This window comes from Andrographis paniculata, unplaced genomic scaffold (genome assembly GCF_009805555.1).
Source record: "Andrographis paniculata isolate CXL003 unplaced genomic scaffold, ASM980555v1 Contig78END, whole genome shotgun sequence".
NCBI lineage: Eukaryota > Viridiplantae > Streptophyta > Magnoliopsida > Lamiales > Acanthaceae > Andrographis > Andrographis paniculata.
This window is the reverse complement of record NW_026137615.1, coordinates 4,549,347-4,567,770: the sequence shown is the minus strand read 5'-3', so window position 1 is coordinate 4,567,770 and position 18,424 is coordinate 4,549,347. Positions and strand designations below refer to the sequence as shown.

Below are 18,424 nucleotides of genomic sequence, written 5' to 3'. Positions count from 1 at the left end.
TTAATGCATATTTATTAAATTATAAATCGATTTAATTAACTAGGTAATATATAACATCATATATCATTATAATCCACTTAAAATCTTTTATTTATATTTAAAATTATTTCTTTTGTTAAATTTTTTTATATTAATTATAAATAAATAATATTTATATTATATAAAATTTTATTTTTTTACAAAATATATCTATATTATTATTATTTTTTATAATAAAAAGTATATATACATTTAAATGACATGGAAAATATATAGAGATAGATACGTGAACGGCGGCACGTGCATGTATATCCTTACATACATGCATTATGGCATGTAACGTTGTCTTTATGTATGTAATATATATATGGTATATAATTGGTGTATTTCATGTCTACCTTCGACAATGTTTAATATCATGGAAAGCTTTTGTCCTTTTTTGCCACTTTCATTTTGTTCATCCCCCCAGCCTCGACGCCTTTTTAATTTAATTGTTTTTTTTTTTGTTTTTAATTTCATATATTCTAATTTAGTAAAAATATGCCACGTGACTATATGTACATATATGGCAGCGTTATTTTTAATTGATACATAAAGATTTTATTTTATTTATTTATTTATTTATTTATTATTATTATTATTTTATAACGTGCAAATATGCCGCCGCTATCCGAAAATACGCACTGGATAAACCTCAGGTCAGACTTAATACCTTGCAAATTAAGCCCGACAAAATAAGTTATATTAGACGAATCATGTGTGGCAGATAAACATGAAGTGCCGGAGTTTTAGTACATAGAACACTTGTTTTGTATTTTAATTTGATATGTTTCTTAAATATTAAGTGAAATATATCGATAATATAAAAAAATTAATTAAATTATAATTTTTTATTTATATAAAATATAATATATTTTGTGTGAATATATATATATATTATATCTTTTATAATATTAATGTAAAGTATATACCAAAAAAATGGTGGAAGCATACTTCAATAATTTATGTTGTGTGTATATATATTTTTTTAAAGGATCTTTGAATATATTAAATATTATTTTTAAAAGGATCTTTGAATATATTTTTATTGAATATATTAAATATTACTCCGTCTATCATATATCAAGTGATTCGTTTTCCTTTTTACTCTGTTTCAGAGAGATAATTTATTTTTATTTTTAATTAATTTATCAATTTTAAATATATTTAATAGATTAAGTCAGGTGTTAGAATTTTTGTGTTGAATACTTAGGGTGTGTTTGTCCGTGTGTTTTAGTTTTTCTGTTTGAATTTTTTAAATAGTAAAAATTTGAATTTGAATAATTGTTTGATGCTATATAAATAAAAGTTGATACGATGTTTTGAATGTAAAATAAATTTGTATTATAATAATAGAATAATTATTGTTTGATGTGATATTTTTTAAGGAAAAAATAATCTGAATAATAAAAATTTTATGGTAAAATCCACAAAAGAATACAACCTTAAAATTTATTTAGTTTAATTAAAATAAAAAAAATACTTTTGAGTGAAACAGACGAAAATAATAAAAATAATATAAGCACCATTTTTTCTTTAGTGTACAAAAAAAAATATTAAAATAACTAAATAATTTATTCATGATTAAAATATTATAGATTATGAAATATAAAATGTATAATAATAATAATAATTATTATTTTAAAAAAATGACATTAATACATGAGAGATGGATTGAAATAATGGAAGAAGCATATTTTTATATAGAATTATATTTCATAATAATTAAAAGAAAAAGAATATAACTACTTACCCTTTATTTATCTTTGAATTTAAATTTGAATTTTGGATTTACCGGTCAAAATAACCAGCTAAAGTAAATTAAGATAATATTATATTCATTCTCTTAATCCCTAAATAATATTACATGTAAAATGCTATTACATTTCCATATAAAAATATTTTTACTTTATGCAATATTTGCAAAAGATTACATGTGTATTTCAATTTGAAAATAAATACTCTCTCTTCCATATAAGTATTTATTTACTTTTTTTTTTTTAATTTCGTCCATCAATATAATTTAATTTTAATCACATTTAAAATTTTATAATTTATAAATTTTTTAAATACACATAATTATTTTTTAAAATTCATATATTATATATATTTATTATTTTTATAGTATTATCTACACAATTTCTCATACTTTATATAATTTTTTTCAATTATTTTACAAAACAAACAAAAATGTGATCCCAAAATATAAGTAAATTAAATTTATAATTTTTATTACACACGAATGACGTCATATCTCCCTCTAGTCGATACAACCTATGTCTCTTAAATTAAAATTATCCTTAATTCATATAAATAAGTAATGCTGACTCATCCAGATTACGTAGCATTAATGTATTATACCATCCAAAATAAGGGCCTGTTTGCCTGTAATAATGCATACGCAATCCCATTATCTACATTTAATTGTACCAAAGGCGTTTCACCAAACAGGTCGCAGAGCTTATCTCCACTTTGGATTTTTGCCATCAAAATACGGAACGCTGTCGTCGATATTTTGCCAAAAATAGACCAAAAAATAATTTATTCGAATTTATATAATTACGTGGATTTTCCGGGGTCCGCCACGTGTCCGTGGGCCCCGTTCTCTTTCACCCCCTTCCGAGAAAACCACCACAGCCCCCACTCTGCATTTCAGTGTTCTGCTCAAATTCGAATTACGGCAAATCTCTCCTCTCTCTCTCTCTCTCAATCGTGAATTGCTCCGCCGGCGGTTGCTCGGTTGTTATGGCGTTCTGCTGTCTCTGCGTCGTTTCGAGGTATCAGTTTGTGGAAACGATTATGGTTGTTCGGTTATTTATTTTCGTTTTAGCTTGCCTTCTCGATGCTTGTTTGTTTTGTTTTGTTAGTGATTCGTAGAGGTTTTAGATTTTGTGTTTTTGGTGCGAATGTGTCTTTCGTGAGCAGACGTTTCGATTACGTTAAATGCGACTATGCGATTGAGTTGATTTTTTATTTTTTTTTTGTTGATGATTGTAGGAGCTATTATTGAATCGAGCTGCATTCGACGATCGCTTCTATGGCGTCGCGGTTTCTTCGCGATACTTTCGATTTGATCGATTTGTTCGTGATTATGAGTTTGGTTGCTGGAGAAACGGCGCTTTATTTTCTATAAAAGAAAAAAAAAAGGTTTCGCACTTTTGTTTTACCTTTTTTGAAAAACAATTGTTCTGTTGGTTGAGAAAGTTTTGTCACTAAAAATGGAGAGAAGTCGGTGCGGGAAGGCGAAAGGGATTTCAGGCATTGGAGGTATGAATTTTACGATCCCATGCGAAACATCTACATTTACTTCCATTTATGTTTTCTTCAGAAGTTAACGTGATGATTGCTAGCGTGTTTTGTACTCTTTTGGCCAGCATTTTCCTCCTCCACTTTTCACCCCGCAGTTTTTTCTAGGGGATTAAAAACAGCGACCTCAGTTGTTTTTCACTGTGACCTCTGATTTTTTCGTGTCCTGATTCCAGAAGTTTTCTTTGGAAATTACGTATGTTTGGATTTTTTATATTACTTTTTTTAAGAATAATTAACTATAATATATTTCTAGTAGTTTTTTAATATATTTTGCTCCAATGTGAACGGATTTGGCTGATGTATTAAAAGAGATTTTTAATCCCGAAAGCAGGAAAAAAATGTCTCTATTTTTTAAATAATAGATATAAGAGCCCCCTCTCTCTTTAATAATTCTTTTTCACCGGGCCCGGAGCTTTCTTTTATCGTAGGTCTAATCTAATCGCAAAACCCATTTTACAAAATTAAGAAGTAGCCTCGTAGGCAGAAACCCATCAGCCCATCCCATTAATTTCCTTGAAAGTAAATATTTCCGTGACCTAAAACCTTACAACATCGAATCATTGCAGCAAAAAGGAATCCTTACTGAAAAAAAGGAGAAGAAGAAAAAAAGGAATCTTTACTATTTTCTTTCTTTTCCTGATGTGTTCATATATTTTCTTGCTTTGTCGAATCGTGGAGTTAACAAATGGGATTTCTTATCACGGATGCAGTTTGTGCTTAAAGTAAGTTTGGTGATAAATGGAACAGGAACTTTTTTTTTTGGTCGTGGAATCGGCAATATTTTGTTCCTCTTTAACATTCTTCGCTTATGATGGCTAATAATTGATGGTCCATAGTCCATTCATATATAATCCAGTACTAAGAGAGCCCAACTCCTCAATGTCCTTTACAGTTGGTGTCTAATAAATTTCTTTCTCAGCTTGTTAGGTTATTCTCCAAATATACATTTTCTTATTGATTTGTTATGAACATGAAGAATTATTATGACTTGTTCGTAGCCTATGACGTGTGAGATTTTCAATTTATGCTGAACTTGGGAAGAGTCTTTTCTTTAAATGAGCTCCATGTTAATCAGTTCATAGATTCTGATGCTTATTTTATTCCTGACATGATTCTGTGTATTAATTTATTCTGCATTTTCAATTTACATATGAATAGATTTTGATGTTTCAGTTTCAAACATTTCTGCAGGAGCTAATCATCTTCTGAAACACAAAGCTCCTACTGGCTTATCTTTGGAATCTTCTTATTGTGATGGAAGCACCAGAGACCATAGGGTTATTTCTACAAACCGTTTGCGAAAACACTCATATATTTTGATGTAACTTTAGATGTTGAGGCTGGAGTTCCGCTAATGTTGGATGTTAATGTTGAATTTTTATGCAGTTTCTGTTGGAGGTGGGGCAGGGCTCCACTAGACGATCCCATGCAAGGCCACTGGTGAAGCTATTGGCAGAAATGTACAAGGGAATGAAACCCAAGAGAAAATCATCAAGCTTCATCACTAGATTGATGGGTAGAGACCGGTGGCAAACCCAGGGACATGTTGATAGAAACCAAAAAGGTTTGTCTGACAGCTATCTACAGAACAATGGCCCTATTGGTATCCAAGAGAACAATCCTAGAGGCAGTCACAGGAATCATGCTATAGTTTTGGAGCCATCAAACACTGATAAGTATGAAGGCAATGCAAAAATATTAATATCAAAGAGAGATTTTTCGTGTAAACGTTTGTTTTCTCATCTGGAACGTAAAGATGGCCTTCTTCTTGATCCAAATTATCGCCACAGAGCTCATACCTCTAACTTTCAACTTGAGCAGAAGAATGCGGAAGTGATGAGTGCATCGGGTATATGTCTCCTGAAGCCAAACCTTAAGAACATGCAGACTTCAGGTATGCTTAGATCCTTTTGTGATTGATCATTTGTCTATGTACCTATATTTGGGGAGCTAATGAATATTCATGTGCAGGAAGCGGACATGATGTGCCTGCAGATAAAAACAGGAGAACTACAAGGAGGTTGAGAAATGCTTATGCCAAATCCTCACATACAAAAACTTCATTGTTAAAAGGGTATGACGGGGATGAGAGTTCTTTTGATGCTCAAGAAAGTGATTCTGACTGTGAGCAGGAGATGCTTGTATTGCCATCTAGAGATTCCTTCTGGTCACGGAAAAAATGGAGCAGATATCCATCTTCTGGTTTAGTTGAAGGTGTAAACAGGAAGGCAAATAGGAAACCATCTGAGAAATGGAGAATTACTGAAAAATATCAAGACTTGGAAATAGTTTTGAGGGAGAGCACATCAGGTGGTTTGTTTTCTAGTCCTGGAGGAAGCAAAGCGCCCACTCCTTTGACTGCAAGGCCAAGTTTTGGTATATTAAACTCTCAACTTGGAAGCAATAGGGGAAGTGTTATGTTGGAAGACCTTTCGCGTATCAGAAGTATAGATGGCTGGAAAGTTAAAAATCAGGAAACTTCTGCTAGATCAAGTTCACTTCCACCAGTAGCTAGCAGGAGCAACAGAGAAGGCACATATCATGATTCATTGGCTGAAAAGAATAATCTTTTGTGTGGTGAGACCACACGATATTGCAGAAGAAAGGCTGAGAAGGGAAACATGTGTTTCTCTGAAAATGCTCACGATACAAAATCCAGGAGTGCAAAGCGTGTTCCTTGTCAGCATAGAGAAACATTATACTTTTCAGCGCAAGCTGAGTTTGAGCTTCAAATGGAAGCAAATGTGAAGAACATAGCTGGACATCACTTCATGTTTCATTTTGATGCAAAAGATGATGGCTGTGGGAGTACTGGATCAAACATAGTGGTCTCTGAACATGAAAGTACAACTCTGTCTTTTAAATCTTTTCCGTTGGATTCTGAGCAGTCTTCAGGTAGAGATGAAGACAAAGCTGCCATCTGCGACGAAGATGATTCCTGTCTCCAGGTATGAATCTTCACTACCCTCAACATATTATCTGTGATTTGTGCTTAAACATCATAAAAATTTTGCGGTTGAACCTTCATTTAATCTAACGGCAAACAGCTGCACTCTGCCTTCTTCTCAATTCGTTCTTGCTGTGCATGTACTTTGAAACTGAATATCAACATTTTATTTTTCCTAAAATTTGCAAATGACATACACAAGGTTGAGGTTCTCTTATTATATTGTGAAGACTTGTGTGTTGGTAGTTGACAGAGGGTTTGGGAAGAGTATATTGTGCTTATTTTTGATAATTTGTTACAAGTAGCTGCATGATTTTCTGGTAATGTTTATTATATGTTTACTTGTCATGAATTGTTCTTTTGCCAAGAACCTTTAGTGAAACTGGAGGTGTACTAAGTACAAGCCTATAACCAAAGTGGCAATTCAAGATAAACTTTTTGCCAAACAATGAATTTATACTGCATGGTAGGCGAATGGTGCTTCTACTTGATCCATATTGTTCTTTCAAGACCCAACAACACAAATATAATAATTACAATTTTCCATGCTAAGATGATTAAGATCGTCCTTGAACCTTGCATGTGACTTGGGCTTATAGGAACTGGATACGGTTTGAATATAAGTGTTAGCAAGTGTAATAGCTTCTTTGTCCCTTTGGAAAATCTTTATTACCATGACATCAAAAAAGGAAATATCCTTTGAAACTCGGGTTTGTACTCTTGACTACTACGATTCTTTGAAAAATTCACAGGGGACAATACCTCGAATAAGCAAATATCATTCTGTTTATTCTAGTATGCAATGTTGGATGGTGGAGATCCAAGAGCATGTTTCTTGATAAGCCTTCTCTATTCTTCATGTGAAGTAGCCAATTCTAATTTTCCGAGTCCTTAACAATTGTTTTGTGGCAGGCTTTTAGATGCCGACCAAATTTTGGATTTGCCAAAGAGAAACTTGAAGTTTTGATTCAACGTGTGATTGGTTTAACTAATCACCGGTCTAAGTAAATGTTGCATGATTTCTAAACTACCTTATTTGAATAAGAGACTTTCATTTGTCAAAAACTCTCATATTTTCATGAGAAGTTAAAAACTTCCATGTTGAGCTAAGGTTTCATTCTTGTTTTCCTATGCTATTTGGCTTTTTGATAAAAACATATTTGGTATTTTGTAGCTCCTCATATATTTGTATTAGGATTTGTAATTTCATATTATCATAATAAAGTTTTATGAGTGGAAGATTATACGTTGTTATGTAGAACACCTCATTTCGTTATGACTCTATGATAGTGATGTGCTCATTTAGTAAAGTTAAAGAAACAAGATGTAAACTAATGAAACTTTTTGGACTAGCTTGTCTTGTGAAATCTGAGTTGCGTTTCAACTTTAACACTAATAATTTAGCATTTTGGCCTTATTTCCTATTGCAAATTCCCTTTCATCACTTCCACAATGGATAGTTCTATCAGTCCTTGTGGCCAACGAGTTTGTAACCTTGAGTTTATCATTTTGTGGAGTTTGTGAAAATCTTCTATAGTATAGTGGGCTTTGTATCATATATCTTTTGGTACACTTAGCTAATTATATAGCAATAAAATTATGAATTGGACCATTTAAAAGTTTCACTATAACTCTTAGATTAGTATTAGTTCTTTTGTTATCCGAAAGGTGTATTTGTTTGGGGGATTTTCCCCAAAAACTACTATTCATCCAATTTTTTTGCCAAAATAATATCAAATCAAACACCTATTTTTATTTTTTATATTATACTAAAAATCAATTTTACATTCAAAATATCACATTTAACACCTATTTATATCACATTATACAACTACTCCAATCAAAATTTTTACTATTCAAATCCCAACTCAAAATCCAAACCCCCAAACAAACACTCCCTAAAAATACTTGTGTTCATTCAAGTAAGGCGTAGAATATATACCAATAAGTAGCAATTCAAGTTTTCTTTCTTTTTTTGTTTTTTTTCAACTAAACAAAACGTGTCAAGTTTCTTAGGATTTTCAACGACCTTAGCCTGTTATATCTAGAGAGTGTACTCCAAAAGTCATGGGGTTGCTTACTTGTGTTTTCAAACTCATTTTTACACTATTCAATATACCATTTCCCTTAAAAAAAACATTACATTTCACACCCATTTTCCATTTAAAACATCACAACCAAGAACTAATTTCACTTGAAAATGATCGAAACCCAAAACATCCAAACACAAGTGATTAAGATGTATCTTATGCAATTCAAAATTATAACTTAAAATAATAAATGCACATAAGAGGTTAACGTAAGCTTACAAGCATGCTATTGGGAACAGAGAGAATTCGAGTTTGTAATGATACGATCAAGTTGAAAATAGACAATTGTACTAAGAAAGTGCAGCCGAATCATCTTAGTTTAATGGAGTATTAGCACATTAGTTTTTTGAACTAATAATCACTCACCCCTAACACAAAAGAAGGAACAATGAATTAAAAATGAAAATTGAAGGGTGTGCTCACATTGTATTTTTGGATGAATGTAATTTTTATGCTAGGTATGAGTGATTATGTCGGTAATATAAAAAAATAATATTTTCTGTTGAATTGTTGATTTTCTGTGAGTAAATAAAGTATATATATTATATATATTGTGTTAATGTATATATATATTGTATTTTTGATAATATTTATGGGAAGCCATGCCACCCGAAAACACAAAGTAAACAAACCCAAAGTCTTTTTATAGTGATGACCTTAAAACTATGATACTACAATGCTTAGACCCTCACTCCATGCTTGTGTTCTTTATCCATTTGTCTATTTATGAGAAGAATTTCTGAGTATAATGTGAAATGTTGCCTTCACCTCGGCCCATTACACAAGCTCATTATATAATTATCTTAAGTTGGAGCTTGGTAATAAATTCCCTTTGTTATGTCTGTGACACGTGGTAGAAATCAAGAAAAAATGGAAGTTTAATGCAATATGACTATGTTGGCACTAAATTCAAAACTCTCACGTGCCAAATAAGGATTAGTGTATAGAATATTCAATATTGATTCATAATAAATGATGTTGTAAAATATCATATATTGTCTGGTAATAAAGTTATGTCCTCTCATTTGCCACACTGTTCATCCTTTGTTTTTCGTAATTTATTATTGACTGGAATACTACATTTTTGTGGCGTGTTGTGCAAATATGGGATATTGTTCTATATCTTGTATTTTGATGGCCACGTGTTGAAAAGCTCTATTTTGGCATCTTATTGTTTTCTTGAAGTTGTTACTTAAGAATTATGCTTCTTTGATTTTTCATACATCTATAAGACAACTTGTTGCCTGCAGACTTATTGAATCATGTGTGTTTGTGATGATGGATGCGGATATAATTTTTATGTAACTTCTCTGTTGCGTGTATGTTATATGACTATATGCAGTGAACCCCATAATTGTCAAAGTTGCTACTCTGCGAATAATTAGAGGTCGTTGCTTTCTGCTTGAAGTTCTCTGCTTCTTTGCCCTAGATTATCAGATTTATTGACAGTTTGTGCTTTGTTATGTTTGTTCAAATTCTATTTTCAAACACATTCTGGTAGTAATGGTTGTAGAGCCGTTGAATACGTCCAGAGGAACATCCTGTTTTTATTTCATCTCTGAATTAACTTTTTGAGAAACTTAACCATCAATAGCTTATCTATCATGTCTGCTTTATTTAATCCAGTGCATTTATTTTTATAGTTTCTTAAACAGGGAAAAAACAAGTTCATATAAAATTGAACTGTTTCCATTGCGAATGTTAAGGGTGCATTCTTTGGTGTTCTTTTTATTTTTGGTATGCGTATTTTGGATTTTGATGTTTTTCTGATGAAATAGTTGTTGGACGTGATGTTTGTATTAAAATGATCATTCGATGTGATGTTTTTTAAAGCAATTGAAAGATTGTATAGTGAAAAAAATGGAAAAAATCTGAAAGAGAACAAACCCTGGGTATTTTCTTAGTAGTTCAACATTTACCTCTGATGCAGTTTTTTTTGATCGGAATGATGCAGTTTTTGGTGATTTGAAAAGTGCCTTGTCAATTCCCATGTCATCGCCGTGATGTCTTGTTTTTCTTGTGATCTGGGATACTTCTAGTTTGGTTGCTTGACTGATTTTGCACACACTTATGTTTATGAGCTATTATATTTTAGGAACCACTGGCGGCACCACCTGAAAAAGCTACTTCTTCACAGCCTCCCAAACCTGCTACTGAATGCTCAAAAGAGGCAGCTGATCGAACTAGCCCTGTTTCCGTTCTCAATGTCCCTTTCGAAGATGCATCATCTTTCTCGGAAAGTTTCAATAGAATAAATGCTGCATTCCATGGTATAAAACTTCCACCTCTCTCTCTCTCTCTCTCTACACACACACACACATATATATATATATATTGCACTTGTGCCTGTCTTAGGAATTCCCGAAGTTAATTTGCAAAACAGATTTTGTTATAAAGAGTCGCGCCTTTTGCATTACACGAGCATGCAAAAAAATCCTAGCTTTTACTTTCTGCGATTTTTTATTTTTTTAATTTTTTGGTCTTGGCATGTAGAGCTCCGGATGCAACTGCAGCACCTCAACATGGATTCAATCACATGTCCTGAGGAATTGGCTCTCCATTCCCTGGAGAAAGTCATTTTCCATCTATTATTAATCCTTTCAGAGGGAAGCGACACATTCGACCCGGAAGGCTGGGAAGTGTCATATCTTCTTGATGTTCTAATCCACTCAGGCCTCCAAGAATCCGGGTTTGACATTCTCAGGCTAACATGGCATTCTCCCAACTCCCCTTTGAATCCCAGAACTTTCAATGATCTCGAGAGGAAATACAGCAACACCACCTCTGGTTCCATACCTGAAAGGAACTTGCTGTTCCACCAAATAAACTTAACCCTTCTCGACATCTTCCATCACCAGATTGACTGGTTCCCATGGGTGGCGGCTCCTGGATTAGCTCGTGTGCGGAAGAAAGGGCCGGTTTGGAACGGGTTTGAGAGGATGGCGAAGCAGGAATGCGCAGACATGAATGTAGCAGAAAGAATGATGGATAGGGAGATGCAATGGACAGACTATAGAGGAGAAATGGACATTACAGGTAAAAAAATTGAGATTTTGCTGATAGATGAAATGATAGATGATTTTTTGGTGTCACTATTGTGGGATCAAATTAATTATGATTAATTGGTTAGCTAAGCTTAGATGAAATATTGTCACTGCTGAGATCTCAAATAAACACTGATCTGTCTCTACTTTTGGTGGTTGAAAAAACTAATTGAGATTTAGGTACTATTGAATTTATTTGTGATTTTATTTATTTTTTGTTTGTGAAGTGGTGTGGTGTGGTGATGTATTGTGTGCCTACTTTGTTTTATTGGTAGTACTTAAATAAAGGACTGATAGTATAATTTTGAAAAAAAATAAAAATAAATTGTTGAGCTTAGAGCTATTAAATGAGTTGGGCTTAGTTTGTTAGTGATTCAATTAATATTTGTTTATAAAATTCGAATATTAATTTAAATTCTAAATGAGTTAAGTCAACATGTTTGAGTTGAGCCTGAACAACAAATATTTAAATCGGATTCGTTTAAGGGTTCTAATTGAACTTCCTGAATATTAACATTAATATTAATATTGATATTGCGCACCTCATATATTTCTAAACCAAATTAGTTCCACATATATATATGGATGACTTGATAAAATTGTTCTTGCAATTCTTTTCTATTCCACCTGCAAAAAAAAGAGAAATACTTTAATTTTATAAATAAAGTTGATATTGATTAAATATTATATATAGCTAAATTTAAATATGTGTGTGTTGTTTATTAGTATGATTTTATTTTTAGAAAACTAGTATTTTAATATAAGGTTATTAATGTAATATTATTAAAGTAAAATGGATGCAAAAAACAAATGAAATGAATACTTATATATGTTATATAAATAATAATTTCTAAAGACCCTAAATGTGATCCGACCTTAGCTCAGTTGGTAGAGCGGAGGACTGTAGTGCGTTCTGCTGTAATCCTTAGGTCGCTGGTTCGAATCCGGCAGGTCGGATTTTTTAATTTTCTTCATTTAATGCTTTGATATTAATTGGGCCTGGCCTACTATAAATTTAGTTTTATTAAATTGGGCCTAGACCTGTTATTATTGATCACTTAATATGTGATTCTGGGCTAACTATTTTGAGTGGGCTGCCAACGTTTTTAGTTTTGCATATACGCTTACACACTCTCATATTATTCAATCTAAAATTTTGTCTTTATCTTTCAATATAAACCCTAAATGCATTTCTAATAATCATAATAATAATCCAGCAATTAATTTTACCTAAAAAGACATTCACTTCCAATAAAATAAATATTCCATTCAATATCTATACTTGACAGTTTAGGAACTTCTTTTTCATTAATATATATCAGAAAAAATAAATAAATAAATAAGGGCACTTAAAACAAAATTTTTTAAAAAATAAGAAGGGCACTAAAAACATTTTTTTTTAAAAAAAAAAAAAAAATCCAAACTCAAATAAAAACAAACACAACCTAATATTAGCATCAAAATAAGCAAGCACCTCACATTAATGGAACCCCCAAGGTTCCCAAGAAAATAAATCTAAACTTAATCTATTCTATAATTAACAGGGAAAGGGGATGTTGTCCATCCTGGTGAATTGGTGCTCAAAGATGCAGATGCAGATGAAGATGAAGATGGCCATAGCTGGGCAGTCTTGACCTTTGAAATGCTTGAGAGGACAGCCAATGGCGTCACATTCCCACTCACTGTCACCTTCTTTGCTGCGAAATCTATGTTGAACGATCGAACTCCTACACCAACAATTCAGTTCAATTCGATTTAAATAATGATAATGGATATATGATATGATACCTAAACCTACCTTCCATTTTGGAGAGATGTTTTCTCATTTTCCTCTCACATCCTCTGCAGTGCAAAGAAACTCTCAGAACCACCACCTGCCCACACACACAATCACATACATGCATACATACATACATACATACTTTCAGATTTCAGAGAGAGAGAGAGAGAGAGATAGAGAGAGAGATGGAATTGATTGATGAACCTGGTGTTCTTCCGCATCCTCCTTATTGTTACTATTATTATCAATGGAGGAATGGTAAGGGTAAGGGTAAGGGAAAGGGTCTTGAGGTAGCAAATATGGCTCTGCAAAGGCATCTTGGTCTTGGTCTTGATCTTGATCTTCATCCTGATTCAACAAATACCTGGTAGATCCTGCAGTGCTGGAGCAGTTCTTGTGTGTGTGGATATTGATCATGGATTCATCAACATCAACCTTGGAAGAAGGGTTTCTTGACCTGTTGTTCTTGTTCTTCAATTTTGATTTGGATTTTGATGATCTATCAGATGATGACAATGGCAGCTTGGGAGTGTTGATGATGACTGGTGCTTTGGGAATGGGAATGGCAATGGCAACTCTATTAGTAGTTCTTGAAGAGTCTCTGATGATGGGATTGTATCTGTCTATGGCAGGACTGCTGCTTGGAGCAATATCAATCTTACTAACACTATTACTACTACTACCTATACATGGAGGAGGAGACAAGCCCAATGATAATGAAGAAGAAGAAGAAGAAGAAGATGATGATGATGAAGCTGCTTTGAGTTCTACTTCCATGGCAGCAACTAATTGTTATGGTCACAATGAAGAAGAAGAAGAAGAAGAAGAAGAAATGGATTGATTGGTGAAGACCATAGCAACAACAATAACAATAACAATGGTGGGTGGTTTCAAGAAAGTGGTTTTTAGCTGTCAAGAATCAGAATCAGAATATGAGAATCAGAAACCCAACCCAACCAAAGGTTTTCAAGATAACAGACAGAAAGAAAGAAATGTGACTGACTATGTGAGGTTTAATTGATTTGAGGAGGAGAAGAAGATCCCTTTTGGATTTAAAAAAAACACACAATAGATAATAAAAAAAATAATAAAAATGATGTTGGAGACAGTGAATTAATGAAAGACTGAATACTGATCTGACAAATAGTTAAATGCAATAGCAACATCTGCCACAAAACTGGTCCACTCCCATTTTTCTATTTCAAATTTAACATATAGTACATACAAATTTTGGAATATTTTAACACAAAAACATAATAGAAACAATTAACTTATACTATTCATATAAACACAAATTTAACTTATTAGCTGTACTACTGTACTATATATGTATAGCTTAATTATTAAATTTATACATGAAGGAGACATAGACATTAGAATAAAACAATTTTTGCACACTCCAATTCCAACTCCATATTTGTAGAACATTCATTCATTAGTAGAATCAAATCAAATCAAACCAAACCAAACCAAACCAAATTCTACTAATTTATGAATTGTAGAAAAGAAAAGTTAAATAGAATCATATTCATATTCCTCTTTCCAAAAATATAAGAATCTGATGCCAATTTCATCTTTCTTCATCTTTCCTAAATTCCTTCACCTTTAGCCTTTTGCTAAAACTAACTATGGCTAGAATAAAGCTTTTTCTGAAGATGCATAGTCCATGAAGTTTAAAGTAATCCATAGGAAGTGTATAAAAGCACAGTTCACAGCAAATTCATTGAATGTAAGCTCGATCGACTAAAGAAGATAGACGAGGGTTCAATAATCGAAAGATTCGCCTTAGGAGATTAATAAGGTAAAAACTTAAAACCAACATCCAGTTGGGATCACAGAAATTCAACAACATCAAAGTGATTCACGCCGCATATCTATCCGGGTACTATATTGGATTCGAGCAAAATCCCAGCCGGCATAACAAAAAATGAACTAATAAAAAATCAGAACATCGAAAGATATAGGAAACTTATCATGATTGACCTATAACTAATTTAAAGATGTTGAAGTATAACGCGTGGAAGAAGAGGTAAAGCATACGCACCGTAATTCCACTCTATACATTCTGTCTTCTCTATGCTCCTCTTATTTGTTTCCCTTTCCTTCGTCCGTGTTCAAGATGCGGTTTCGGAAATCATTCACCATTCGTGGAAGTCCCTCCCGTAGGGAAACTTTCGGCTCCCAGTTGAGAAGTTCTTTTGCTTTGCTGATATCTGGTTTTCTCTTGTGAGGATCATCAGCTGTGTTTGGTCGGAATTCAATTGTTGCACTCGGATCGATTGTTTCTTTAACAACCTATAATTTAACAAAGAATTTATAAGAAAACAACCAACAAATAGACAAACAAATCGAGGAAAGAATATTAACTAGGACAAACCTCAGCTAGCTCTAACATGGTGAATTCTCCGGGATTACCCAAGTTGAATGGGCCCACATGCTCGCCTTCCATCAAAGCCACTAAACCGTCGACCTGATGTATAGAAGCATTTGTAACTACTATGGCAGTGAGGGTAGAAAATATTTGATTCAAAGTGCGGGTTTTTAACACTACAGAGATCAAATGTATGAAACATTTCACGATTTCTACCAATGTTGCTTTTATAGCATGCATTAGGATTAGAGTTGGCAAAAACTGACACGACAATCCCACACAATAATAAACGTATCGGATTATGGTTGAAGCTCTCAACTCAAACCCGACACGACAATCCAATTATAATATATTAATATTAATTAATATATTTATTATATATGTAAAATATTTTTTAATTTAATAATTAGTCTATATTAATTTAAATTAAGTTCAATTTTAAATAATTAACATAATTCATTGTACACATTAAACTAAAACTAATAAATTAACTTAACACAGCAATACGACAAACAATAATTGAATTTGAATTAAGAATTTCGACATAATTATATATAAGAGTCAATACGAACCCGACACGATAATATACGGGTCAACACGAGCTCAACACGATAATAAATGAATCGGATTAGGTTGAGTGATTTGACCAATTTAAAGTATTCAACTCGACACAAATCGACTCATTATCAACTTTAATTAGGATTGAATTTGACCTAAGAATCTTTTAGGATAACGTAAGCATGGTTTTCAATATAGATATGTAAAAACAAAGCCCGTTTCATTTCCACATACCAAGTCGGACACATATTGGAAGCTTCGAGTTTGTTTTCCGTCCCCATAGACTGTCATTGGTTGTTTTCGAATGGCCTACGCAACACATTTATATGCAATCAATAAAGATTCTTGTTGCAAATCGAGACATTTAAATACATAGTTACAGACAAACAAACCTGCGAAACGAAGTTGCTGACAACACGCCCATCATCAAGACACATCCGAGGTCCATACGTATTAAAGATACGTGCAATGCGCACCTATGCAACAAATTAAGTATAATTAAATAGATATAGTCACCACTAAACTAAATCTTGAATGAGACTCGACAAAGTATGGTTTTCAGCACATCTAAATAACCCTAGCAACTTTTTTATGCTTCTCTCTATAAATATCCGACAAAAAAATCTCGAATGTTAATTTCTGCACTATGAACAAAGCCATGAAATTCATGAAGCATCAATTCAGCGAACATTTTACCTCAACACCAGCACCACGATGATAATCCATACTTAAAGTTTCAGCCGTTCTTTTCCCTTCGTCATAGCAGCTACGAACACCTGATCAACTAACTACCTCATCAGTAACATCCAATCAAGACACTACAATCAATGTAGCGAATAAACAATGCCACTAACCAATTGGATTCACATGTCCCCAGTACGTCTCCTTTTGTGGATGCTCAAGAGGATCACCATAAACCTCACTCGTACTGGTAATAAGGAATCTCGCGCCAATTCTTTTCGCAAGCCCCAACATGTTAAGTGTTCCCATCACATTTGTCTTTTAATCACACGTCAAGGACCACAGCTTATCCCAAATCAATAGATTAAAATTCACCCTTCATTAACAACACGTTCGCATAATTTCAAGAATCATAGCCACACAAGCACCGACATTTTAAATAAAATCACTGCTTCTAAACTCCGCCAATTAATAAGTTTGTTTATATAAACACCAAGAAGTTTAAAAACCAGTTATAGATGTTCATTCTATTTGAAACACACATTGCATCGACTAAAACCTATTTTCTATTCGAATCATATTATTCCGCACCTAATTTTCATCCCCTAAACATCAAATCACTGAAAGACTACCAAAAAGACAAGCAGAAACTTCTTTCGAAAGAACACAAAGCTCCAACTATAATAGTCTACATCAACACACCAAAACAAGGAAGCATATAGCAGATAACACAGAATGTTCTAAGCAAAGATTAGGCTTCAAATGCGGACATAAACAACATAAGCAAACAAGGATATGATAGTCTTGACAGGATTGTACTTATAATGCACAGGCGATGCAGGGCAAGCCAAATGGTAGATCTGATCTACCTCCAACAAAATCGGCTCCACGACATCGTGCCTGATCAGCTCAAACCTATGATTCCCAAACAAATGCACTACATTCTCCTTCCTCCCCGTAAAGAAATTATCAATCACGATCACATCATCCCCTCTGTCGATCAATTTATCCACCAAATGACTCCCGACGAATCCAGCACCGCCTGTAACCACAATTCTCTTCCTCTTACTCGAAATCCCCACAGGCACCCGCCCAACCCCATGCGAATACCTATTGTACACTTTATCGTTGATAAAATTCTCGGAATCCCGCAGCAAATCGTCGCGATGGCTATCGCGATACTCCATTAATTCCTCGCGGTTCCCCGCCCAAGCGCGGGGCGGCGGATCGGAGGAGGACGACACAATCGAAAGCGATGGATGGATGACGAAAAACGCGGATCCGATGAGAATTCCGACGAGGATGAAGAGGAGGCGCTGCTCGCGGAGGATGTAATTGATGGATCTAGGGAGCGATCGCGGAGGCTTACCGGATTTCGGAGAGTAATTGGACGATTGGGAGAAGGGCAGACTGGAGGACTGCTTGTGCAATTGCTTCATGGCTGGAATTGTGGCAATGGAACTGTAACTGTCGATAATTATTGTTGCAGGCGCAGACGGTACGCTAGATCGCCATAGTTGAGCAGATTGCTTCCATTTCCATCACTGGCTACGAATTTATATACACACCTGCAAATGCAAATGCTACCTGCACTTCGGTTGGATCCAAGTCGAATGGGAGAAGACG

At 33.6% G+C, this 18,424-nt stretch overlaps 3 protein-coding genes and 1 non-coding gene across 5 annotated transcripts; 2 read left to right on the top strand and 2 right to left on the bottom strand.

The window, feature by feature from the left end:
- The first annotated feature begins 2,681 nt into the window (after positions 1-2,681).
- On the top strand, positions 2,682-11,622 carry LOC127239536 (uncharacterized). 2 transcript variants are annotated; one of them, XM_051257734.1, is made up of 7 exons: positions 2,682-2,795; positions 3,016-3,285; positions 4,519-4,604; positions 4,714-5,221; positions 5,299-6,275; positions 10,460-10,634; positions 10,858-11,622. In XM_051257734.1, exons 2-7 carry the CDS (start codon positions 3,237-3,239, stop codon positions 11,484-11,486), a joined length of 2,424 nt encoding a protein of 807 aa, XP_051113691.1. In that variant the 5' UTR covers positions 2,682-2,795; positions 3,016-3,236; the 3' UTR covers positions 11,487-11,622. The 2 variants fall into 2 exon arrangements, with proteins under 2 accessions (XP_051113691.1, XP_051113692.1); XM_051257735.1 differs by lacking the exons at positions 2,682-2,795; positions 3,016-3,285 and adding an exon at positions 3,865-4,049 and having other exon boundaries at positions 10,858-11,621.
- A 656-nt stretch (positions 11,623-12,278) lies between these two features.
- Positions 12,279-12,365, top strand: TRNAY-GUA (transfer RNA tyrosine (anticodon GUA)). Its single transcript is given in 2 exon segments — positions 12,279-12,315; positions 12,330-12,365. It is a non-coding gene; the product is annotated as a tRNA-Tyr (tRNA).
- A 472-nt stretch (positions 12,366-12,837) lies between these two features.
- Positions 12,838-14,097, bottom strand: LOC127239683 (protein SODIUM POTASSIUM ROOT DEFECTIVE 2-like). The gene is made up of 3 exons (XM_051257942.1): positions 13,393-14,097; positions 13,207-13,282; positions 12,838-13,135 (listed from the first exon to the last, which is right to left on the bottom strand). Exons 1-3 carry the CDS (start codon positions 13,963-13,965, stop codon positions 12,930-12,932), a joined length of 855 nt encoding a protein of 284 aa, XP_051113899.1. The 5' UTR covers positions 13,966-14,097; the 3' UTR covers positions 12,838-12,929.
- Positions 14,098-14,957: 860 nt separating this feature from the next.
- LOC127239682 (UDP-glucuronic acid decarboxylase 1-like) lies at positions 14,958-18,424 on the bottom strand. The gene is made up of 7 exons (XM_051257941.1): positions 17,591-18,424; positions 16,972-17,114; positions 16,814-16,893; positions 16,510-16,593; positions 16,352-16,426; positions 15,566-15,658; positions 14,958-15,483 (listed from the first exon to the last, which is right to left on the bottom strand). Exons 1-7 carry the CDS (start codon positions 18,235-18,237, stop codon positions 15,274-15,276), a joined length of 1,332 nt encoding a protein of 443 aa, XP_051113898.1. The 5' UTR covers positions 18,238-18,424; the 3' UTR covers positions 14,958-15,273.